Source organism: Pieris rapae, chromosome 2 (genome assembly GCF_905147795.1).
Source record: "Pieris rapae chromosome 2, ilPieRapa1.1, whole genome shotgun sequence".
Classification (NCBI taxonomy): Eukaryota; Metazoa; Arthropoda; class Insecta; order Lepidoptera; family Pieridae; genus Pieris; species Pieris rapae.
Window position 1 is genome coordinate 10703408 of NC_059510.1, and position 27610 is coordinate 10731017.

Consider the following 27610-nt stretch of genomic DNA (forward strand, 5'->3'; position numbering starts at 1 on the left):
TGCCGGCACTGTAAGCGATTTGACTTCATAGGGTTCGAGTTCAAGTCTCAGTAGAGAACTTTCAGAGTTTGGAATATTTATATAAACTAAATGAATATTTAATTTTAAACAAGAATATCACACATAGGGACATATACTAGAGAAAACAATATTTGCTATGAAAGGACAGTAATGAGTCGTTGAAGCAAATAGGCATATCAGAAGACAAAAAAAATATATATACAAAACTAAAAAATTAAATAAAAAAAACATAAATAAATAAAATATTAATCATAAAAAATGTCTTTAATATGAGAGTCATATCTCATATCACAAAGATAGGAACTGAACTAATAATAACAACAAATAACTTTAGCGGACTTCCGATAGATCAGCCGGAATATAGGGCGGGAGATGCAAAAGACATGAAAACTAAACTCCCCCTATAATCTTGTACGGAATTGAGGATGTCTATAAGCTCACTAAACTTCTAGAAACGGCTACAGGGAGATCTAATTTTTCTTATAATTTATTATTATTGATTATTAGCAGAAACCAACTTAAAGTTTTATCAGTGAACCTGGAGATATACAAGAACGTAATGTTACGTTAATTTTCTTCAAGGTCTCAATAATAGAGCTTCTAGGGATATAGATTTATATACCACAAGCTGTTACTATTGAAGTACCCAGAAAAAGGTCCACTGTAGTGCAATGTCAAAGATGTCAGCAATATGGACATACTAAAAACTATTGTATAAAACCATAATATCGCTGTGTCTGTGCTGGACCACAAAAATTTCGGAATGCACGAAAGTGGATCGAAATACACCTGCTTTCTGTGCGTTGTGTCTAGGACTCCACCCAGCAAATTATAAATTATTATGAGGAACACTTACCATGTAAACATAAGCAATTTGAGAATGAACATCAAAAACACAAGGAACAAACTGATAATAAAACATCTGCAATTCAGAATAAAGAGGAAAATGAACCGCTGCAGGTTCAAATTCGGTTCACATGGAGTACTGTTATCACCTCTGGGCGCGGGCTCCCCAGTACCGGCTCCTTCCACTTGACCGTATTTAACGAAGAGCGGTTCGAATCGTCGACGATCAATCTCTCTCCAAACGGCTTGATCCTTCGGCGTTGCGTAGGGATGTGGGGTCACTCTGCATTTTCTACCGAATTTACTATGGAGCGTGTTCAGAGGAGTTGTTGGGTTTAATACCTGCTAGCTGAGTTTCATCATTGGACGTCGAGGCAGAATACGAAATTCCACCCGTATCATCTCGACGTCCGCCTTTCATCCAATTGTCCATTGTCTTCCGAATAACGCACTCTCCATCTATGTTAAATAGTGCAACCCTGCCTCACACCTTTTTTTGTTTGGAACATATTGGAGTATTCAGTGCCCATCCTGATGAAGGAACGGTTTTCGATGTACAATTTAAATTAGTTTAAATTGTATTAATTAAAATAGTCCAAATGAAATACCTACCTAATTTTAATTGTAAATGTAAATACTACCTAGTTCAAACGAGATACTGTTTCAAAAGCTTTAAGTGGGGTAGCTATTTACCAAAATAAAAATGATATTACTAATATTATGACTCCGAATATTGAAATAAATATTGCACACGTTAGCGATGTTAATGTTAGGCGCTCAGTTGTTGGAGATATTTGTGCGTGCTTATGCAAACTTAGAAATGGCTTAAATAGTTATATACCAATTTACATTTCTCCGAATCAAAAATTGGACAAGGTAGAGCATTTTATTCATCACACTTTACTGGATCACATACACAGAAGAAGGGTCGAAAATACTTGGTACAAATGGTAATAAATTTCCACTTATCTTCCCTGGCGATTTCAATATTAACTGCGCTGATAAAAAATCAGAGCGGTTGACAACTATTCTATCAAAAACATTGAATTTGAAAATGAATAATGAGCCACAAGAGTCCACAACAAAATATGGGACCACCATTGACGCAGTATTTTCTAGGTATTTAGAGGATATTATTAAGTCGCAAACTTATTTTTATTATTTCAGTTATCATAAACCTATAATTTCAATGATAAACATTCCTTAATAACCAACAGCTACTGTAAGATAATAAAACCCACTAATAGAATAGAGATAATAAAAACCAATAATAGAAATATTTTAAACAATATTAACTTTTTATTTATTTAATTAAAGAAAAATTTGTTTTCTTATCGGTCACCACGCTCAAAAAGTGTAACTTGAATTAATATCAAAGAAAAAGAAATACTGCACAGATAAAATAAATAAATAATTATAATTGCCGAGTCCAGTCAACAAGAACAGTCCCCGAGTGCCACACGACTTTTTAATAAAAAACTCATGTTGATGTAATAATAATGTAGAAACAGGAATGTACTTGTTTGACAGAATTTACAGTATAAAATATAAATGCAAAGTTAAATAACAAAGATAAGATTCAAGGTTGATAACGAGATTTACTACGCTTTTTTCCGCACGTTAATTAAAATTTATTTTAAAAAAATCCACAGAAAAAATTGTGTGCGACTCGGGGACGCCCGACAGAAGTGGCAACTTAAACTAAATTCAGTAATGATCCATCATTCATTAATTATAATCACGTTCAAAAACGGGGATAGTTTGAGGTTACATGCTCACTGTCAACAGTAAATGTCTTAACGAGAGAGAGGAGAGGAGAAGCCTGCCTACCGCTGTCGGATGCGTGAGAGAAAAGGAAGCATATAGCATCACGTTAAAAAAAAAAACAAACGGAACTCGCTGGCATTTCTTTTGTTTTTATATTCTCAACGTCGTCTGATAACCAATGAAGCACTGGAATCATTAAATAAGTAATCAATTTAAGTGTAGTAACTTTAAACATGTATTAAATTTTATAGATTTTAATTATATTATTTAGTTAGTTGTTACTGTGATTGTAATTACTAATAATTTATTTATTTAAATAAAATCTTTTTAATTAATTTTAATATTTATCCTTAATCACTACTGCATTTTAGTTATGTTTTTCCATACGCCTATGAAGTATAACTTCTGAGGCGTGTACATAAGTACATACACTCTCAATGTAAAATGAAAAGCATTTAAAATGTAATTCTTTATTGACGTTCATAGATGTATGTGTAGATATCTAACCTAAATGCATAATTAATGTTTCTGAATTTGAATTTGAATATTGCACAAATAAAATATACTTTTATTTCAAATGATATTTATTTTGATCAGATGTTTTGAATTATTCAATAATTCATTTAATTTTGCCCTGTATCCAATCGTAGTAACCATGGACTGAAGCAAATACATCAGGAAAGTCTTTGGCGCAGGGAACTACCCAGGACACGACTCCTATTTGAACAGTTTTGTTCTTCTCATCCTGGATGACGAGAGGACCACCAGAATCACCCTGCATGAGATAATAACATTTAAAGTCATTGATTTACAGGAATGTGTTATATTTTTAATGAATACTTATTGATCTGCTTGCCTTACAACAACCATAATCCAGAAGTGTGTGATTGTGGCGTTCGGTCTCTTATCAAATTTGGTCATTTGTTTTCAAATGTGTGACAAAGATAGATGATCAGTCTTTTTTCTATCAGCATAAGAAATCTTTTGATTTCTTTCCCTCATGTTATATGAGAACTTTTCAAGACATTTTCTATCCAGGTACTATGATTGATGTGAACTTATATTTAAAACCATTAAATAAATCCTGATTGTAAACTATCATCTATTACAAATGTTGTAGTACATTTGATTACTTACATAGCATGCACCTTTGTGGTTCGGGCGCTTAGCGCAGAGTTGTTCGGGCTTGTCTATGGGCACCAATTTCGGGTAAGGCGAGCGTTTTAATTGTTTATTTAGTGCAGTCGTCATTGCTTATTGTTACGTACTCCAACATTTGAAGATCGTTAGGTACAGTTTCATCTCTCTGTAATAATGGTGTTAAAATGATGACACCTCTCGCGAATGTCCTTTTCTTACCCATTCAGCTAACATAAATTATTATAACAAACAAAAATAGCTAACCTTAAGATATATAATAAAATATTTCATTAAAAGGAGTCCCTTTAAACAAGGTTCCAAAGATACTAGCAGCGTTCCTTCTTTGAATAAATAAATTTCTTCATAAGTATACATTATGTTACCTACATGAATAAATGAATTTTGACTTTGACTTTGACTATGACGAACAGCAATTTAAGAGCACACGACGTAGTGTTAATCCAACAGCAACTGGTCTCACCCCTACGCCAGTTTTGGTGAGGGCAATGAGGTTCGCGCCGACAAGAATGAGAACAACTTCTAGAGTGATATTACGTAAAGTTGAATAATTCAACCACGGAATGAGTGAGAGAGGTGAGATTCTATCCAAACCTGTAGCTGAACCTAGTTCAAAAGATAAAATGGAACCCGTAGCATCTTTCTTTTGAAATTAAAATAGGAATTTACTGGACGTGGAAGATTTTTGTCCGTAAGGCCTGGAGGGTGATAGCACGTCGTTGGAGATCAAAAGACGAGCACCACATTTAAGATCTTCGAAGTTAAATTTGGTTTGCAAGTTTTTATTATATGTCGTGTTCTGTATGAAAATGAATGTAGGTTCTGCCAGTATTAAGTACAATCGCTTGGATTGACTGAATTTGAATGACTTCTTGTACGGCCTTTCTAAATTATTATAAATTAAATTTTTTTAAATCTTGTATCCGTGGCCACCTTTATTGATCATGTGATTGCCAAGGTCTAGTAGCCAGACGTAGGCACTCTCTTCACCTATTACATTGCATTCATTCGTTTCAACATTTCATTATTTTGCTTATATTCTACTGTTGTACGCGAGTAGTTAATTTAGAGCAAAAATAAAATTCTCTATTATTTTAAGCACCCTGTTGAACCAGGAACACTGATAAATTTCTTAAAACATTTAGTAAATCTAAGATAATAATCTACTCACAAGGTCGTCATATCCCCAGCCAGTAAAGAGACATTTTTTTCCAATGGGTGCCATTTCTTTTAACAACTCAATGGGTTGAACCTTATCGCTGAATTTGAATTTTCCTTCGATCTGTATGAGGGCTATGTCATTCTTTAAAACCTGCTCAGAATAATTCGCATGAAGGATAAATTTCTTAATCTTGTATCGGTCGCCGCCCTTATTGATCGTATGACTGCCAACGACTATTGACATGTCTTCTATGTTTTTCCTAAAAAAATGTTTAAATCAATAAACTATCGTCAAAATTGTCGAGACTGAATGATGTCAATAATTATTAAAAATGAAGGTCATCAGTGATGGAAAGCTTTTCTCGAAAAATATACTCACTCAAAAATGCAATGAGCGGCTGTTAACACGTACTCTTCATTTATAATAGACCCTCCGCAACCGTGCCATTCTCGGTATCCTGTATGATCACGAATTGAAACTTGGTAGTTAGCCATGCCTGGAGTGGCATCTTTGCCACCTATAATTCGGCTGTCTCCATCTATAGCTTCCGAAATGTCCCCTTCGCCTGTGAACGTAGTTTATTTTTAATTCCGCTACATTTTCATGCATAATATACTATGCCCGGGGCACGGCATAACAATTATTTTATTACGGAAACCAAAGAAAGATAGAATTCATTGACTTCAAAGGATGGTCCAGATGGTGTCAAATTTAATAATTCTCATAAAGATTTAATTTGGAAATACATAGTTACATCATCAGTTAAAAATATTGAGAATAGTGCATTATTTTACAACAAAATGAAGCCCTAATGTATTTGACACTTATTTGCTGTTTGAATCGTGTTTGTATCCTTCGTGAGACTACACTGAACTGGGTGTTAATTAATTAAATAAAATTTATCTTACCAAGGATTCCTTGGGACAGAAGAAGTAGTATTCCAAAATGGAGAAACATTTTCCTTGATTTGAAATTTCTCATTTTTTACTTTATATTTATACAAGACAATATGCATAATTTAATGGAAAATTATGCAAAGACGGAAATTATTTGAAGACAACATAATTAGTATTGGTGCTTAGCGATATTGCTAATTATTATTCATTTGTATGTTTGTTACTCAATGTTATTTCATTCGTTATAGTAGTTTTTGCTTTTACGCCAACTTCATCTATCCTTTTTCTGGGAGCTGAGGAATAATGTTTAGGGAATTGGACCGAGGGCTGGGTTGAACTGGTTTTCGCGGCATAGCGGGTCTTGTCACGCCTCAACGTGCGCCAACGCATTTTAATTAAAAGCTGGCAGTGGTGGCAATCACGATTACGGATGCTGCATTTAGGAGATTAGGGTTTGTCTTACGAAATTCAGTTGGACGCTGCCACCAGGGTGCTATATTCATCATTAGTACGGCCAATTCTTGAAAACAGCTGCGCCATATGGGCCCTTTATGAAAGGTATAATGGGGATATGATTGAAAGGGTGCAAAAGAAGTTCCTTGGAAATTTGTAAAAAAGAAGCTGAAATATCGTATCGTGTCCCCAATGGTTTGTATTTTAAAAATCATACAATTATTAATATTGGTTGAACGTAGAATTATTGTAAAACAATTAATAATTCTTAAAATCACAACACTGTAACCGAGTGACGTTTCGAGCTTAAATTCAGTAACAAAAATATCCTAAAGTGTAGGAATTGTTGCAGTGTTCAAGACAAAATAAAGAAATTACTAAAGTGAAATAGTGAAGTGATGTGACGTGAACTAATTTGTGCATAAAAGTAACACGATACACGTGTCAAGAGCCGGTAAAACTGACTCATTCAGGGACTGTGACTGTGACACGTGTAATTACTACAACATTTTCGAGCCGAGGTAGTAAATACCTACATTAAGTCAAATCGCTTACAGTGCCGGCGACGCTCTCATAGGGTTCGAGTTCAAGTCACAGTAGAAAACTTTCAGAGTTTGGAATATTTATATAAACTAAATGAATATTTAATTTTAAATAAGAATATCACACATAGGGACATATACTAGAGAAAACAACATTTGCTATGAGAGGGCAGTAATGAGTCGTTGAAGCAAGTAGGCATATCAGAAGACAAAAAAAATATATATATACAAAACTAAAAAATAAACTAAAAAAAACATAAATAAATAAAATATTAATCTTAAAAAATGTCTTTAATCTGAGAGTCATATCTCATATCACGAAGATAGGAATTATTATGGAAACACGAAGAAACTAGTGCAGCAGTAGGCCTTTTAGACTTAGGATTATTTACCAAGGCCAGGCAAAGAGTATGTCGATACCAAACTCCCAAACCAAAGAAAGCTTCTCTCAGCCGGATGCAGAAATGCAGCAATCAGATTTAGATTTAGTCACCGAGTGCTCTGGTTTTTGTCCCTTTTTGGTGCAATGAGATTATTTTTTGTTTTTTCGTTCCCAAAAAGATGTTTAAAAATATGTATGTTTGGCTACTGCACGGTCTGGTAATTTACTACATATCAAAACCACGTGACTGGCAAAGAGTTCCTATGTTACGCCATCAAAAAATAAGAAATTATCCTCCACACTTTCTCCCGAACTAATTATAACAACAAATAACTTTAGAGGACTTCCGATAGATCAGCCGAAATATAGGGCGGGAGATGCAAAAGACATGAAAACTAATAAAACTCCCCCTATAATCTTGTACGGAATTGAGGATGTCTATAAGCTCACTAAACTCCTAGAAACGGCAACAGGGAGATCTAATTTTTCTTATAAGATTATTAGCAGAAACCAACTTAAAGTTTTATCAGTGAACCTGGATATAATTTTCTTCAAGGTCCCAATAATAGAGCTTCTAGGGATATAGATTTATATACCACAAGCTGTTACTATTGAAGAACCCAGAAAAAGGTCCACTGTAGTGCGATGTCAAAGATGTCAGCAATATGGACATACTAAAAACTATTGTATGAAACCGTAATATCGCTGTGTCTGTGCTGGACCACAAAAAACTTCGGAATGCATGAAAGTGGATCGAAATACACCTGCTTTATGTGCGTTGTGTCTAGGACTCCAGCCAGCAAATTATAAATTATTATGAGGAACACTTACCATGTAAACATAAGCAATTTGAGAATGAACATCAAAAACACAAGGAACAAACTGATAATAAAACATCTGCAATTCAGAATAAAGAGGAAAATGAACCGCTGCAGGTTCAAATTCGGTTCACATGGAGTACTGTTATCACCTCTGGGCGCGGGCTCCCCAGTACCGGCTCCTTCCACTTGACCGTATTTAACGAAGAGCGGTTCGAATCGTCGACGATCAATCTCTCTCCAAACGGCTTGATCCTTCGGCGTTGCGTAGGGATGTGGGGTCACTCTGCATCTTCTACGAGTTGTTAGGGTTAATACCTGCTAGCTGAGTCTCATCATTGGACGTCGAGGCAGAATACGAAATTCCACCCGTATCACCTCGACGTCCGCCGTTCCACAACTGCGCGTTTTTATCAATCAATCAATGGCAATCTTTGCCACGCACCACCACTTTGTGGAACCAGCTGCCCACTGAAGTATTTCCGAATCAATTCGACTTAGGGTCCTTCAAGAAAAGAGCGTACCAATTCTTAAAAGGCCTGCAACGCACTCGCGAGCCCTCTGGTATTAAGTGTCCATGGGCGGCGGTATCCCTTAAAATCAGTTGAGTCTCCTGCCCGTTTGCCCCCTGTTCTATAATTTTTTTTAAATTAAATTAAAAATTAAAACAAGTGACATATGGAAGCTTACTAGCTCGATCCACTAACATCAGTTTAGTTTTTGTTCTGTTCACTGCGAGGCCTATGTTCGTACTTTCTAGATCGAGTCTTTGGAACAGTTCTTACATATCTTCCATGGATGTTGCCAGAAGAACGGTGTAGTCGGCATATCGTAAGTTTGCTATTCTCTTTCCACCTACTGGAAAACCTTTCTTCTAATTGTCCATTGTCTTCCGAATAACGTACTCTCCATATATGTTAAATAGTGCGGGTGACAGAATACAACCCTGTCTCACACCTTTTTTTGTTTGGAACATATTGGAGTATTCAGTGCCCATCCTGATGAAGGAACGGTTTTCGAAGTACAAATTCTGTATAAAAGCTACGAGGTGTTCAGGAACTCCCATCTCAAGTTACATTCACCAAACTGATGTTTTATTTTAGGGAATTTTATTTAATACACTCTCAATGTAAAATGAAAAGCATTTAAAATGTAATTCTTTATTGACGTTCATAAATGTACAATGTGTAGATATCTAACCTAAATGCATAAATGTTTCTGAATTTGAATTTGAATATTGCACAAATAAAATATACTTTTATTTCAAATGATATTTATTTTGATCAGATGTTTTGAATTATTCAAAAATTCATTTAATTTTGCTCTGTATCCAATCGTAGTAACCATGGACTGAAGCAAATATATCAGGAAAGTCTTTGGCGCAGGGAACTACCCAGGACACGACTCCTATTTGAACAGTTTTGTTCTTCTCTTCCTGAATGACGAGAGGACCACCAGAATCACCCTGCATGAGAAATAATAACATTTAAATGTTTTGACTTACAGGAATGTATTTATATATTTTTGTATATTTTTAATGAGTACTTATGATCTGCTTGCCTTACAACAACAATCCAGAAGTGTGTGATTGTGGCGATCGGTCTCAGATCAAAATTTGCTCATTTGTTAATAATAATAATAATTTATTTATTGCAAGAATATGGTACAAAATGTTAAGGTGGTACAATCGTAAGTCGTTCGCATATTCTGCCACACACAGTGGCGCGCAAATTTACCTTGCACTAAGTCGCTTTTTAAAGACTCTAGTCGGAAGATCTTTTAATTCTTTCGGTAATTTATTGTAAACTTTAATTGCCATACAAAAGGTGTTTTTCCGAAACAGTTCCAGATTGATTTTTGGCATAGCCAATTTCTCCCCATGACTACTTCTTACTTCGACTTCTACATTGGACTTAAAAATATGTATATTTCTGTGCACGAATAAGGATATCTCTAAAATACTTTTTCTTTTTTTTCTTAATCTCTAAAAAAATGTTTTCAAAGGTGTGTGATGATCAGTCTTTTTCCATCAGTATAAGAAATCATAATTCCCTCACGATGTTTTTACTTCGCTATGATTGATGTGACCTTATATTTAAAACCATTTGATAAATCCTGATTGTAACGTGAAACTATCATCTATTACAAATGTTGTAGTACATTTGATTACTTACATAGCATGCACCTTTGTGGTTCGGGCGCTTAGCGCAGAGTTGTTCGGGCTTGTCTATGGGCACCAATTTCGGGTAAGGCGAGCGTTTTAATTGTTTAGTGCAGTCGTCATTGCTTATTGTTACGTACTCCAACATTTGAAGATCGTTAGGTACAGTTTCCTCTCTCTGTAATAATGATGTTAAAATGATGACACCTGTCGCGAATGTCCTTTTGTTATCCATTCAGCTAACATAAATTAATATAACAAAGAAAAATAGGTAACCTTAAAATATATAACAAAATATTTCATTAAAAGGAGTCCCTTTAAACAAGGTTCCGAAGATACTTGCAGCGTTCCTTCTTTGTCAGTCAATAGTCAGGGAAAGCGACACTGGAAATTTTGCGAATCCCTGGTGATTCCAAAAAAAATTGGATAATCGGTAAAGGGAATTATTGTTAACTATTTCAATATTTAGAGCCAAAATATTTAAATATTTGTGTTACGACATTTAAATTTAAGTCGCCGTTATTTATAAAAAGTTCGCATTAGCTCAAATTAAGCACAAATGCCGTAAAATTTAATTTTGGTTAAAAAAGGCCCGAAAACACAGTAACCACGTCATCATCTCCTAGGATTCCGTCGTCTAAATACCAAAAGTTGAATCAGAATTTAAGCAACAAACTGATAATTGCATTCTCAAGAGGATCACCCGTTATTGGGTCAGCGTAACTGACAAGAAAATATTGTATATTTTTGATATATTATGTTGTTTTATTTCTGTCAGCTGAATACCCGGCTTTATTTATTTACCGAATTGAAAGCATTTTTAACATCGATTTTAAGCAAAACTTCAGGCTGTCCGTAAGTTAAGAAATGGACGGTAGCCTCACACGCTCCTTTTACACCAAAGCCTAACTGCACAGGTTCAAATTCCGAATTTAATTATGGTAAAATATGACGAACAGCAATTTAAGAGCACACGACGTAGTGTTAATCCAACAGCAATTGGTCTCACCCCTACGCCATTTTTGGTGAGGGCAATGAGGTTCGCGCCGAAAAGAATGAGAACAACTTCTAGAGTGATATTAATTATTATTGAAGTTGAATAATTTAGTGTTCTAATTTAAAAGTTGCTCGCCTGCATCAACCACAGAATGAGTGAGAGAGATGAGATTCTATCCAAACCTGTATAGCTGAACCTAGTTTACAAGATAAAATGGAACCCGTAGCATCTTTCTTTTGAAATTAAAATAGAAATTTACTGGACGTGGAAGATTTTTGTCCGTAAGTCTGAAGGGTGACAGCACGTCGTTGGAGATCAAAAGCGACATATTTAAGTTCTTCGAAGATAAATTTGGTTTGTCAGTTTTTATTACATGTTGTGTGCTGTATGAACATGAAAGTAGGTTCTGCCAGTGTTGAGTACAATCGCTTGGATTGCGTGAATTTGAATGACTTCTTGCACTGCCTTTCACAATTCTTATAAATAAAATAATTTTTTAATCTTGTATCCGTGGCCACCTTTATTGATCATGTGATTGCCAAGGACTAGTAGCCAGACGTAGGCACTCTCTTCAAGTATAACATTGCATTCATTCGTTTCAACATTTGATTATTTTGCTTATATTCTACTGTTGTACGCGAGTTGTTAATTTAGAGCAAAAATAAAATCGTCTATTATTTTAAGCACCCCGTTGAACCAGGAACACTGATAAATTTCTTAAAACATTTAGTAAATCTAATTAAATAATCTACTCACAAGGTCATCATATCCCCAGCCAGTAAAGAGACATTTTTTTCCAATGGGTGCCATTTCCTTTAACAACTCAATGGGTTGAACCTTATCGTTATATTTGAATTTGCCTTCTATCTGTACGACGCCTATGTCATTCTTTAAAACCGGCTCAGCATACTTCGCATGAGGGATCAATTTCTTAATCTTGTATCGGTCGCCGCCTTTATTGATCGTATGACTGCCAACGACTATAGACATGTCTTTTATGTTTTTCCTAAAAAAATGTTTAAATCAATAAACTATCATTAAAATTCATCGTAACTGAATGATGTCAATAATTATTAAAAATGAAGGTTATCAGGGATGGAAAGCTTTTGTCGAAAAATGTACTCACTCAAAAATGCAATGAGCGGCTGTTAACACGTACTCTTCATTTATAATGGAACCTCCGCAACTGTGCCATTCTCGGTATCCTGTATGATCACGAATTGAAACTTGGTAGTTAGCCATGCCTGGAGTGGCATCTTTGCCACCTATAATTCGGCTGTCTCCATCTATAGCTTCCGAAACGTCCCCTTCGCCTGTAAACGTTGTTTTTTTTTATTCCGCTACATTTTCATGCATAATATACTATGCCCGGGGCACGGCATAACAATTATTTTATTACGGAAACCAAAGAAAGACAGAATTCATTGAATTCAAAGGATGGTCCAGATGGTGTCAAATTTAATAATTCTCATAAAGATTTAAATTATTTGGAAATACATAGTTACATCATCAGTTAAAAATATTGAGAATAGTGCATTATTTTACAACAAAATGAAGCCCTAATATATTTGACTCTTATTTACCATTCTAATCGTGTTTGTATCCTTCGTGAGACTACACTGAACTGGGTGTTTATTAATAAAATAAAATTTATCTTACCAAGGAGTCCTTGGGACAGAAGAAGTAGTATTCCAAAATGGAGAAACATTTTCCTTGCAGTCCCTTCCTTGCTTTGAAATTTCTCATTTTTTACTTTATATTTATACAAGAAAATACACATAATTTAATGGAAAATTATGCAAAATACGGAAATTATTTGAAGACAACCTAATTAGTATTGGTGCTTAGTGTTTGTTTGTTACTCAATGTTATTTCATTCGATATAGTAGTTGTTGCTTTAACGCCAACTTCATCTATCCTTTTACGGGGAGCTGAGCCCAGGGATTACGTTTACTTGGGCCGGCGCTTTCGCGGCATGACGGGTCTTGTCACGCCTCAACGTGCGCCAAGGCATTTTAATTAAAAGCTGGCAGTGGTGGCAATCACGATTACGGATGCTGCATTTAGGAGATTAGGGTTTGTCTTACGAAATTCAGTTGTTCTGTCGGACACTGCCACTAGGGTGTGGCTATGAAAGGTATTATGGGAATATGATTGAAAGGGTGCAAAAGAAGTTCCTTGGAAATTTGTAGAAACGAAGGTAAAAATTTTTTGATGAGGGTATTTTGGTATAATTTATGGTGTTATTAAAACAAAACGTAAAGCGCATACCTGCCGGGAGAGACTGTACGTTCAGGGCAATTATTACCCATGCCGGAAATATAACTTTTTTGCTGTGCGTTCGGCTCACATTGTCTTGTGAGACATTCCAAATTCAAATGCATTTTGCATGCATGCACATGCAAAAACAAATGGAACTCGCTGGCGTTTCTTTTGTTTTTATAGTCAACTTAGTATGATAATCACTGAAGCACTGGAATCATCAAATAATTTAGGCGTAGTAACTTTAAACATGTATTAAATTTAATAGATTTTGATTATATTGTTACTGTGTGACGCAGTTCGTAGCGCTATGTAGTTCGTAGAAGTGCTTGCGCCATCCACTACTAGACACCTTTTTTAAAGTATTGAGGGTGTACAGAAATATAGTTAATTTAAAATAATGATTACAATGCATACATGTTTGGACATAAGTCCAATATATATTTTATCATTGTAATGTCCATCTTCTTGGACTGTTTTACGGCTCACCAACACCACAACACCTATATAATCATCCTATACACATCCGCTACGTTCGGGTGTCGGTATAAGACTGACTGGTGACGTAGGCGCATGGGACAACTGTTCACGCCATCCAATCACCTAAGTACTCTCTGTCCTCATTATAAATTTTCATCAATTGGTTAGAATTGGAATAACCGAGTGGCCAATTACATCTCTATACTCTAAAAGAGCTGTTTAGGAAGAAGAAAGAAACATACATACATACCCCCCCCGTAGTCCTTAGAGGCAATTTCGCTTGCAAGAAATATTTACTTATTGACGAGGCCAAAATCGACATTAGACCAGTTATTTCGACTGTGAATTTGAGTGTTGTTCCCACAAGAATCTAAGTGCATGCTTAAATTTCTACCATATCTACCTACTACTGATATTTAGGACACATCTTTGCTGAAGTTATACTTCTTTAGGCACGAAATTGATGAGAGTGACCGTTTACGATGCACGCGCACCGTGACACAAAATTATAAGAATGAAGTTAGCGCATGTTGGCACGCACGCCGCCTCTGTTCAGTGAGTTTCTACATTTAAAACACGTGTTTTCTTTATACAAGTGCGAATTTTATATGTGCGTCTGAATTATCATCAGAAGTGATTTAAATTGAATATTTAAATCAATACTAATTAATATTAGAAAATATTTGTGAAAAAACCGTGCTCATCAACTTTCCTAGGTGCTTCAATACAATTGAGGTTAATTATCCGTATGTATTATTTAGTAATATAATTGACAAAATTATTATTAATAATTCTTACTAAATATTGTTCGTTGTGTAATCTAATTTGGTTATGTTTAGTCATTTTATTTGTTAATTTCTTACTTCAGTAGTGGGATTCGTTCTCATTTCTGATTAGTTTAAATTAACACCCACGTGGTTTTATTTTAGTCAGTTTGAAACGCGAGTGTTATACGTTTAGTAAAAATAATGGAGGGTAGGCGGCGAACACGTAAAATAAGACGGTGTGCCCGTCTCTGGGCTTGAAGAAACGTTACAGTCGATATTAAACCGTCAACCGACGCAAGCGACTGAGCTATGTCCACCAGTGGTGTCACCACAACTGTGCTCAGCAACACCACCGCGAGGGGGTCGGCCCTTTGCACCGACATGCGCAACACCATCGGATTTGCTGCTTTCTTCCTTAAGCGACACTCGTTACCACCTGGTACTGACGGTTCGCACAATGGTACTGAAAACGCTCCGGTGCCAAGTTCAAGCAGCGCATGCGAGTCAAGCACTGATCTGGTACTTAATCAGGTGACCGACAAACTAGTAAGTGCGTTGAGCACAATTCTGGTAAGATCTAACTCCATTTATATTTCAAATTTTGATCCGTCTTTCAAATATTTCGATATATGGTGTGAGGAGGAAGACTCTGCGCGGTTGTCTAATTATTGGGATGACCGTGAGTGCTTATCTCTGATTGGATATTGTTTGAAAGGGGATGCTAAAGTGTGGCTAAATGAGTGGCTTAGTAATGATCATAGTTGAGAGAATTTAAATAGCTTTTTCCGTAGCGAGTAGACTTAGCAAATATTTTATTCGACGTAATGACAACAGACTCTGATAGTTATCTCACGTATTGCGTGTTGTACGAGGAATGAGTGAAGAGTTAATTGTCGCAGTAGTTATTTGGGGTATTAAGGACCCACAAGTTCGCGCCGCCGCGACTAGTGCTAATTTATCATCGGTAGGCTTATTTAAAATCCTCTCATTTTATACCAAGCCCCTAGAACCGCGCTCTATAATACAAAATCACGTTAAAAGGCCAAATTTGCGAGATAATTCCCGAAAACGAGATAATTATCAGTCTAATATTAACTGTTTTTCATCTGGGGAAATTGGTCATATACAAATTTTGTGTCCTAAAAAAAAAACTAAGTATGAAACCGCACCAGAGACTCAATCTACAAACAATTCAAGTTTAGAAAAAAGGCAGTTTTCTAATATCAAAATTATTTGCACATTTTGTAAGAAGGTAGGACATGAAACGGAGGACTGTTTTGTTCGACAGCGTTCCGAGTCGAGCGGTAGGCTAAATTAGTTATAGTTTACCGCCCTTATAAAATGTCGTATGATGAAAAATTACGCGTTAGAGATATCATAAAAGATGTGTTAAATCAATAAATAATTAGAGATAGAGATTTGTAAAGAAAAAAAGCGATTTAGATAGGCTTTGTGTCGACTTTAAACTTAAAACTCAAAGACAGTTAAAATACCCGCTTCCGTTAATTGAGGACCATATTGTTTGGCTAGGTAAAGCTACCTATTATATTTACCTTGATATGGCTACTGGCTTTCACCAGATAAAATTAAATAAAAAACATCGACACCACTCCCGAGATTCGTAACACCTGAGGGTCACTATGAGTACATAAAGATGCCATAAGAATTAGGCAATGCACAGGTTGTATATCAACGAATTATATCAAATACGTTACGATTTTACATAGATTCAGGCAGAGCCCTTGTGTGTTGTAATTGTGTATATGACGTATTATTACCTAGTAAAACAATAGAAGAGGGTTTAGGTACATTACATGATGTGTCAGAGATGGGGGTAAGGGTAAGGGACCCAGGCAGGCTTTTTCATTAATTAAAAAAAAATGTAACTTTCAGACTACGGAGATCGAGTATCTATGCCGAGTCATTAGCAATGGTCAAGATATGAAGACATCGTGCATTGCGAGGTTGACTCGCAAGGGTGTGCATTTCAATGGCGGCGATTTTGCATTTGTGCCAAGCTGTTGGTAAGCTAGACTCCTGTATGCGCGGACCATATGTGGTTTTAGCGACGTTGTCGCAGGACAGATATGAACTAAAATTAGTCGCTGGTTCTTATGGTAAAGCTGCCGCGGAATACATGTTGCCCTGGCGCGGGGAATGGACCCCTGATGTGTGTGCCGCATTCTTTGAGAGTAAGTAATTTTTACTTGCCTTTTCAAAACTTATGTATGTTGATAAATGTTTGTGAGAACTGTAATTTTATTAGGACTGCTTATCATATAGGTAGTACCTATTTTGGTAAAGACCTGCGGGAGTTTTGTGTGATAGTAATGGAGTCGCTCTTACTATCAATAGCAATGGATTCGCTCTTGCTTAGTGTGATGTACAGTAATGGAGTCGCTCTTACTGTTAAAGCAATGGAGTCGCTCTTGCTTAGTGTGATGTACAGTAATGGAGTCACTCTTACTGTTAAAGCAATGGAGTCGCTCTTGCTTAGTGTGATGTACAGTAATGGAGTCGCTCTTACTGTTAAAGCAATGGAGTCGCTCTTGCTTAGTGTGATGTACAGTAATGGAGTCACTCTTACTGTTGAAAGCAATGGAGACGCTCTTGCTTAGTGTGATGTACAGTAATGGAGTCACTCTTACTGTTGAAAGCAATGGAGACGCTCTTGCTTAGTGTGATGTACAGTAATGGAGTCACTCTTACTGTTGATAGCAATGGAGACGCTCTTGCCAAGTAAAAAAAAAAAATGAACTAATGTTGTGTCGAGAGTAATGGATGCGCTCTTACTTTCGATGAAGTTATGTTAATTTAACGTTATAATAACAAAAATCATGTCATTTTTAGGTGGCGCTGATGATGACGATAGTCCTTCACCACAACCACCGCACGTGATACAAGAGTCATCAGCAGGTCAAGTTTCAACATGCCAACCTGCCTATCATCACACGGGCGAGGACGCACCGTCGTCAGGAGAGGCCGAATAAGCTGTAAAAAGTCAAGTGACGTGTAGCAGTGGGGTATACTGGACTAAACTGGTTTTCAGGCTATATAAGCACGGCGCGCTGTATGGTCGGGCGGACTTCTTCGACGCTCGCATTAGATGTAGGACGTTACTATTGTTGTTGAATTTGTGGTTATTCGTTGTGTAATCTAATTTGGTTATGTTTAGTAATTTTATTTGTTAATTTCTTACTATATATAAATTTAATAAAACATTAATTGAAAAATTTGTGACAAAAAGTAAAAGCGAACATCAAATTTAAATATTAACTTTTATTATTTATTATAAATTGAATGAATAATATAATATAATAATTAATAATAATTATTTTTCATACGCCAAAGAAGTATAACTTCTAACGCGTGTACATAAGTACACACACTCTTTTTTTATTTTTAACATTAATTAAGTATTAATTATATAAAGATGTCATGTGGAACGTGGTGTAATGTTTGTAGCTCCTAGTTGTAAATATAAATAAAAGTTCTCGATTAAAGAGACTAGTTTTTCGCGAGAAGAATTTATTGCCAGTTCACTCGTCCGTTCTACGCCCTTTGATTTGATAACTGGCAGTAAATGCAAAATGAAAAGCATTTAAAATTTAATTCTTTATTGACTTTCATAAAAGTACAATGTATAGATACCTATCCTAAATGCATAAATGTTTCTGAATTTGAATATCTATATTAATATATATATGATATTATATATATATATATATATGTGATATTATTTTATTATTATTGCAAATAGATGTAACTAACTTGAATTTTAAAAAGTAATTTATTTAATATTGCTCTGTATCCAATTGTAGAAACCGTGGACTGAATTAAACACATCAGGATAGTTGTAGGCGCAGGGAACTACCCAGGACACGACTCCTATTTGAACAGTTTTGTTCTTCTCGTCCTGAATGACGAGAGGACCACCAGAATCACCCTGCATGAGAAATAATAACATTTAAAAGTTTTGATATACAGGAATGTGTTCTTAATGAATACTTATTGGCTTACAACAACAATAATCCAGAAGAGCCATATGATGATTGATGTGAACTTATATTTAAAACCATTGGATAAATCCTGATTACTTACATAGCATGCACCTTTGTGGTTCGGGCGCTTAGCGCAGAGTTGTCCGGCGTCTATGGGTAACAATTTCGGGTAAGGCGAGCGTTTTAATTGTTTAGTGCAGTCGTCATTGCTTATTGTTACGTACTCCAACATTTGAAGATTGTTTGGTACAGTTTTATGTCTCTGTAATAATGATGTTAAATAATGACACCTCTCGACAATATCAATAATTCACTCAAAATGCAGAGAGTTTGAAGTAGAGTCATTTTACGAACTGTGTTTATTCATAATTATTGAGCAATTTAAGTAAAATAGTTTTTGAAAATTTAACTAGGTGGCAACACTATATATGAAGATTGGTTGTAACTAAGTGTTCTTGCTGTCATTCATCTTATTACCAAATAAAAGTTATATTTGTGCTAATTACTATCGTTTCTTTGATAAACGACCCATAATCCTTCAGGTTATGGGCCCAGTAGATTCTGCAATTGAAAGTTTTAAGAAAAATAGCAAAGAAAAAGTTACAATCGTATTGTGAAGAAATTGACAAAATAACCTCAAAATGGATTCAATGCGGTCAATAAACTTAGAAAAATTTGATGGAAATAACTTTAGGCAATGGAAATTCCAGATAAAGTGTGCCCTAAAAGCAAAAGGGATTGATATTTCAGTGCCTAAACCGGCTGGAAATAATGTTGAATGGACAAAGAATGATGGCATGGCCATGTTTATTATAACATCTTCGATGGACTTCAAACAAATAACTTTAATAGAAAATTGTGAAACTGCTAAGGAAATAATGACAAAACTTGAATCAATATACGAACAGAAGAGTGAATTATGTAAAATGTTGATCCATGAAAAGTTTTATCAGTATAAAATGTCTACAAATGACAGTGTAGCTCAACACATTTCTAAAGTGGAATCATTGGCCAAGCAGTTAAAAGAAAGTGGCGAAAGTATTAGTGAAATGGCTGTGATACATGAAAACACTGCCTCATAAGTATAGATCACTCCGTCAAGCGTGGATGTCTTTGGATCCAGAGCAACAGACTCTTGTCAATCTCACTGCTCGTTTGTTAGATGAAGAAGCTAGTTTACAGTGTGAAGAAGAACAAGAAACCGCTCTTCTTGTGGCTAAGAAAGAATGGAAAAATAGCCCAAAACAAAGTGAGCTGAATAGAAATGCTAGTAATTCAAATCAAAATAAAAACAGTAAACACAGATTTGAATGTTATAATTGTGGGAAACGAGGACATTTTTCTCGAGAATGTCGTGCTCCAAAGAAATCCAAGTATAGAAAACCTCAACAGGAAGGTGCAGACTTGTTAGCGTTTAATGTAGAAACCAAATTCCATGAAGCTGAAGACAATGTGTGGATTTTAGACAGTGGTGCCTCTGCACATATGACCTATAGAAAGGAGTTCTTTGTAGAACTATTGGAATGTAACCAGAAATCATTGACATTAGGAAACAAACAATCAGTGGAAGTGGCTGGCATTGGCAAGGTGTTAATAAAGAGATGTGTCAATGGACAGTGGGAGAACAGTGAACTACATGATGTATTGTATGTTCCGAATTTGCGACGAAATCTGTTCTCAGAAGGTGTGATAATGCGTAAATCCTATATCATTATCAAGAAAGACTCTGGTGCATTCATTTACAAAGGCAATGACTTGGTAATGTGTGCAACAATAACAGAAAATAATTTATACGAATTGAAAATTAAAGCTGTGGTCTCAGATACCTGTAACTTAGTTCAAAGTGATGAAAATAACATTAAAATGTGGCATGAAAGACTGGGACATGTTAACCTAAAACAAATCAAGAGTATGAGTGCTGATAATGTGGTAGAAGGCTTGAAACTGAATAACAGTGATAAAACTGATTTTGTTTGTGAAGCATGTGCATATGGAAAGCAGTGCAGATTTCCATTTCACAAATCTATACGAGGAGAACTACAGCCAGGTGACCTTGTATATAGTGATGTCTGTGGACCTATGAGTCATACATCTATCCAAGGTATGAGATACTTTATATTATTTAAGGATGCTGCTACAAGTTACAGGCATGTATATTTTGTCAAACATAAAAGTGATGTGATGGACATATTCATGAAATACAATGCTATGATCAAAAATAAGTACATGCATAGTGTCAGAATATTGCATACTGATAATGGAAGAGAGTATGTGAATAAAACCTTCAATGACTATCTCAGCAAAGAAGGTATAATTCATGAGTGTACTGCGCCATATACACCAGAACAAAATGGGCGTGCTGAAAGAGAGAACCGTACCATTGTGGAGAGTGCACGTTCAATGTTGTACGCGAGGGATGTGTCACTGGAATTATGGGCTGAGGCTGTGAATTGTGCAGTATATTTATTAAACCGGACTTCCTCCAGCCAAACTCCTAAGAAAACACCATTTGAATTATGGAACGGCATCAAACCTCATATAGGCCATGTGAAGGTGTTTGGAAGTATTGGATATGTCCATATTCCTAATCAGCTAAGAACTAAACTTGACAAAAAGAGTGAGAAAATGATACTAATTGGGTATGATAATAACAATTACAGGATGTTCAATCCAGAAACCAAAAAGGTTAAAATATCAAGAAATGTAATTTTTGAAGAACATAATGTTCCAGAGATAAGGAAGAATATTACACAAATATACATTGACGATGAAGTGAAGACATTAGGACAACAAAATCAAATGCAAGAAACAAATGTAGAGGATACTCTTGTGGAAACTTCATCATCAGAGAATGAAGATAGCATGTTGAGTTGTAATAGTAATGACCCTACATATGAACCTTATCAAGAATTAGATGATGATTTAATTCAAAGCAACATAAATTTGAGACCAAGGATTAATAAACGTTTTGAAGCAAACCTAATTGAACTGTCACTGCCACAAACGTATGCTGAAGCGATGAAAAGTCCACAAAGAAACGACTGGTTGAAAGCTATTGATGAAGAATCTGGTCAACGTACGCTTACTACAAAGTGGGTTTTTGCTATAAAAAAGAATGAAAATGATCAGGTAAAATGGTTTAAAGCTCGTTTATGTGCACGCGGATTTAATCAAATAAAAGATATTGACTATCAAGAAATATTCTCTCCAACAACGAGATATGACTCTATAAGAATTATCCTTTCTATTGCAGCTAAATATAATTTAGAAATTCAACAGTTTGATGTAAAGACTGCTTTTTTGAACGGGTATTTGGAAGAGAATATTTTTATAGAAGTACCAGAAGGAATTTCATTTAAAAATGATTGTATCCTAAAACTTAATAAATCACTGTATGGACTTAAACAGGCGTCTCGTTGTTGGAATAGAAGATTCACTGAGTTTTTAATAAAATATGGTTTTGTGCAATCTCAGGCTGACAGTTGTGTTTATGTAGGTATTTTCAATGGATGAAAGTATTCATAATAATTTATGTTGATGATGCACTTGTAGTCTCTTCCAGTTCCTCAATGATTAAAAGAGTTATAGAATATTTGAAACAAACATTTAAAATAAAAGAATTAAAATTGAAATATTTTGTGGGAATGGAAATAGAGAGAGTAAATAATTGTATCTGTATTTATCAAAGAGATTACATTGAAAAATTAATAGAGAAGTTTTGTATGAGTGATTTAAATCCTGCCAGTACCCCTGCAGATGTAGATGTTGTTATTTCAAAGAAAATGGATGAAAATATTATTAATTTTCCATACAGAGAAGCTATAGGGTCCTTGTTATTTTTGAGCTCTGTTTCAAGGCCTGACATTTCTTTTGCTGTAAATGTTTTGAGTAGATATGTAAACGATCCAAGTCAACAACATGTAAATGCCATTAAACGTGTTATTAGATACCTAATAAATACTAAAGATTAATGTATATGTTATGGAGAAAGTAGTGATCTCACTGGCTATTCGGATTCAGATTTTGCAGGTGATGTAGATACGCGTAAGTCTACTACAGGTTATATTTTTAATATGAATGGGGGACCTATAACATGGTGTAGCCAGAAACAGAAGACTACTGCTCTCTCCACAACTGAAGCAGAATTTGTAGCTGCTTGTGAAGCTGCAAAAGAGATATTATGGTTACAGCAATTATTATTAGATTTAGGTGAAAATATTACATCTGTTCCATTGTATGTTGATAATCAGAGTGCAATTAAGTTAATTAGCAATCCTGTTTATCATAAGAAAACCAAACACATAGATGTGAAATTTAATTTTATAAGGGAAAAGGTTGAGTTGGGTGTAATTAAACTAAATTATATTCCTAGTAACAGTCAATTAGCAGATATGTTAACTAAAGCGTTACCAACTCAAGCTTTTATCTATTTAAGAGATCACATTTTGTTTTTCTTTTCACAACTCTAATTTCAGTAGGAGTTTATTTTTTTTTATATTTGTACCTAGTTTAAATTTTAGTGGGAGTATTGAGCAATTTAAGTAAAATAGTTTTTGAAAATTTAACTAGGTGGCAACACTATATATGAAGATTGGTTGTAACTAAGTGTTCTTGCTGTCATTCATCTTATTACCAAATAAAAGTTATATTTGTGCTAATTACTATCGTTTCTTTGATAAACGACCCATAATCCTTCAATAATATATACATAAAGTACTAAAAAAAAAATAAAAAAAATGAGGACTTATTTCGAGGAGACGGTTAGCAGAATTTAAAGGGAATTATCGTTAACTATATATTTGGAGCAAAAATATTAAATATATGTTTTACGACATTTAAATTTAAGTCGCAGTTATTTATAAAAAAATATTTTTGGTTACAAAAGGCCCGAAAACACAGAATCCACATCATCTCCTAGGATTTGAATTTTCGTCCAAATACCATAGGTTGAATCAGAATTTAAACAACAAACTGATAATTGCATTGCAAGAGTTTCACCATTAGTACCGTTACTGAAAAGAATGTGTCTGTCAGTGGTATAGGGTATAGAATAGAATCTTTATTTATTTACCGAATCGAAAACACGAAAACACATTTTTAACGTCGATTTTGAGCAACATGTCAGGCTGTCCGTAAGTTAAGAAATGGACGGCAGCCTCACACGCTTCTTTTACACCAAAGCCTAACTGCACAGGTTCAAATTCCGAATTTAATTATGGTAAAATATGATGAACAGAAATTTAAGGGCACACGTTTTAGTGTTAATCCAACAGTAATTGGTCTCACCCCTACGTCATTTTTAGTGAGGGAAATGAGGTTCGCGCCGACAAGAAGAAGTTATTACGTAAAGTTGAATAATTTAGTGATCTAATTAAAAAGTTGGTCGCGTGCATCAACCACAGAATTATTGAGAGGTGAGATTTTATCCAAACCTGTAGCTGAACCTAGTTTAAAATATAAAATGGGACCCGTAGCATCTTTCTTTTGAAATTAAAATATGAATTTTGATGTGAAAGATTTTAATTCTTAAGGCCTAAATGGTGCCAGGGGTATCTGAGGTGTGATAGAAGTCGTTGGAGATAAAAAAACTAGCGGAATATTTAAGATCTTCGAAGATAAATTTGCTTTATCGGTTTTTATTATATGTTGTGTGCTGTATGAAAATGAAAGTAGGTTCTGCCAGTGTTGAGTACAATCACACACAGATTCAGACGTAGGCACTCTCTTCAACTATTACATTGCATTCATTCGTTTCATAGCAACTAACATTACATTATATTGCTTTTCTTCTACTATTGTACGCGAGATTTTTAATTTAGAGCAAAAATTAAATTCTCTATATTTAAAGCACCCCGTGGAACCAGGAACACTGATAAATTTCTTAAAACATTTAGTTAATCTAATATAATAATTTACTCACAAGGTTGTCATATCCCCAGCCAGTGAAGAGACATTTCTTTCCAATGGGTGCCATTTCTTTTAACAACTCAATGGGTTGAACCTTATCGTTGTATTTGAATTTGCCTTCGATCTGTATGAGACCTATGTCATTCTTTACAACCGGCTTAGAATACTTCGCATGAGGGATCAATTTCTTAATCTGGTATCGGTCGCCGCCTTTATTGATCGTATGACTGCCAACGACTACTGACATATCGTTCTTGTTTTTCCTAAAAATAAATAAAAAAAATTAAATCAATAAAGTATCATTAAAGTTCATTATGACTCATTAAAATAAATTTGTTGAATAAATTCCCGTATGTCAGTAATTATTAATAATGGAGGTAATTAGGGATGGAAAACTTTTGACAAATAATATACCTACTCACTTAAAAACGCAATGAGCGGCTGTTAACACATACTCTTCGTTTATAATAGACCCTCCGCAACTATGCCATTCTTGGTGTCTTCTATGACCACGAATTGAAACTTGGTAGTTAGCCATGCCTGGAGAGGCATCTTTGCCACCTATAATTCGACTGTCTCCATCTATAGCTTCCGAAACGTTCCCTTCGCCTGTAAACGTTGTTTATTTTATTCCGCTACATTTTCATGCTTAATATACTATGCCCGGGGTACGGCATAACAATTATTATATTGCCCAAACCAAAGAAGGAAGGAATTCATTGAATTCAAAGGACGGTCCAGATGGTGCGAAATAAAATAATTTTCATAAAGATTAAAATTATTTGGAAACAGTCACATCATCAGTTAAAAAATTATAAGAATATTGCATTATTTTACACCAAAATTCAGCTCTTATGTATTTGAATCTTATTTGCCGTTCGAGCGTGTTTGTATTCTTCATAAGACTACACAGAACTGGGTCTAATATAATTAAACAAAACTTATCTTACCAAGGAGTCCTTGGGACAGAAGAAGTAATATTCCAAAATGGAAAAACATTTTCCTTGCAGTGGCTTCCTTGCTTTGAAATTTCTCATTTTCTACTTTATATTTATACTAGAAAATATACATAATTTAATGGAAAATTATGTAAAAGACGGAAATTATTTAAAGAAAACTTAATTAGTATTGGTGCTGAATGATATTGCTAATTATTATTGTTTTGTATGAATATTACCAATGAAATAACGTTGAGTAACAAATTACTCAACGTTATTTTCATTGGTTATATTAGTAAGTAACAACATTCTTTTACGGGGAGATGAGTGATGAGTCTTTTACTTGATGATTTCCTTTGTATGTACGTGCCATTTTGATCACTTATAAGCATGACGATTTCCTAAGTCGTTGGAGTTACACCCCGAAAGCATAGCCAGACGTAGGTACTCTCTTCGACTGTTAAATTGTATAGCAATTAACATTCTATTAATTCGCTCATATTCTATTGTTATAAGTAAGTGATGAATATAAAGTAAGACAAAAATCTTCTATTATTTTAAGCACCCGATGACCTAGGATCCGTACAATGCATTTGATACATAACATAAAAAAGTACTCCAATAAGATACATTCAAGACATTCTGGGCTATTGAAAAATTGCGATAGATTCTTGCCACAATTGTAAATAATAATAGTATTAATGTACAATATTGTTATGATAGGTATAATTCTACAAATACATTTTTTTTTATAAATCTTAATCTTTTAATAATAATTCACATAAAAACTACTGTACTGATTAACATAAAATTTGAAGGGTCATAGTTAGAGTTACTGTTTTCTGTTCTTGAGGTAAAATAACTTAATCAACCACTATTTCATACTCCCTTATTCACAAAATACTTCATCCCTCATTATCAAATTCACATAATATAACACTTGAATTAATTAAAAGCTAAGGCCTAAGACTCTATTACAACTTGCCCATTGGTGGTTTCTGTTGATACTTTTAGTTGTTTTATTATCTTCCCTGTTTCTGAAAAGAAAATTATTTATTGATATTTTTCTTTGATCTTTCAAATAATAAACTGACAAAACTGTGTATGATAGCTTCAAGGTTTATCCAGTTAGTAACTTTAATATTTACTCTTTAGATTATTCTTAAAATTCTTTTTATTAAGTAGTATATTTTGTTTAAATAAAAAAATAAACTTTATTTGTAAATTTGCTGCTTATTGTCAATTAAAGTTTAAAAAAAACCAAACAATGTCAGTAAATTTAAGCCTGAGGGACTTGAATTCTAAACAAAAACTGGAAGGATAGAGGAAATATAAGCTTATTTAAAGAAAACACTTTATTCACGGATTAAAGTTAGTACCTGGATGGCCGATTTCATAAATTGTGTTTTTTGGAAATTATATTTAAGTACGAATTACATACTAATAAAATGATGAAATATGAACAGTATAGAATATATATGCTGAATTGCTTTAGTGTTGTTGTGTCGTTAAAGCAATTTAAACATCGCCCCCGAAACGCCCCGTATACTAAATTTCATGAAAATCGTTGGAGCCGATCCCGAGATTCCAATTATAAAAAGCTACTACTACTAGCAATTCTTGTATATATATATATATATACAATTGCTCGTTTAAAGATATAAGATGTATTATTGTAAACTTATAATTATTTAAATATAATTTAAATTTAACCGACATTTCGCGTGCTTTACAGCGTGCGTGTTCACGGTGACTGAACACAAAGGTGTTAAGCTGTCTTGACGAGACCCACAGACCGTGTTAGTCAATCGATCTCCTATCTGCATCCCAATAACCAAACCATACGAAGACAATCCATTTTATGCGACGGACATAATGAAATCTCTTCCCTCTTTACACTCATATTTGATAATAATCAATATAAACCAAAAAAGTTAATAAAACCGTACATTAATAATATTAAAATATACATTTGTTTATTTATCCCACATTATTCTATCTTAATTAGTTACTACTAATTCGATTTATCCTACATAAAAACATTAAAAAATA

The 27610-nt window shown here is 34.5% G+C and overlaps 1 protein-coding gene and 1 pseudogene across 1 annotated transcript; both read right to left on the reverse strand.

Moving 5' to 3' along the window:
* Positions 1-3130: 3130 nt before the first annotated feature.
* LOC111001560 lies at positions 3131-5951 on the reverse strand (annotated as a pseudogene).
* A 3403-nt stretch (positions 5952-9354) lies between these two features.
* Positions 9355-25635, reverse strand: LOC111001559 (chymotrypsin-2-like). The gene is made up of 5 exons (XM_045632758.1): positions 25571-25635; positions 25043-25229; positions 24634-24883; positions 10220-10384; positions 9355-9510 (listed from the first exon to the last, which is right to left on the reverse strand). The coding sequence occupies exons 1-5, from the start codon at positions 25617-25619 to the stop codon at positions 9355-9357; spliced, it is 807 nt and encodes a 268-aa protein (XP_045488714.1). The 5' UTR covers positions 25620-25635.
* Between the last annotated feature and the right edge of the window lie 1975 nt (positions 25636-27610).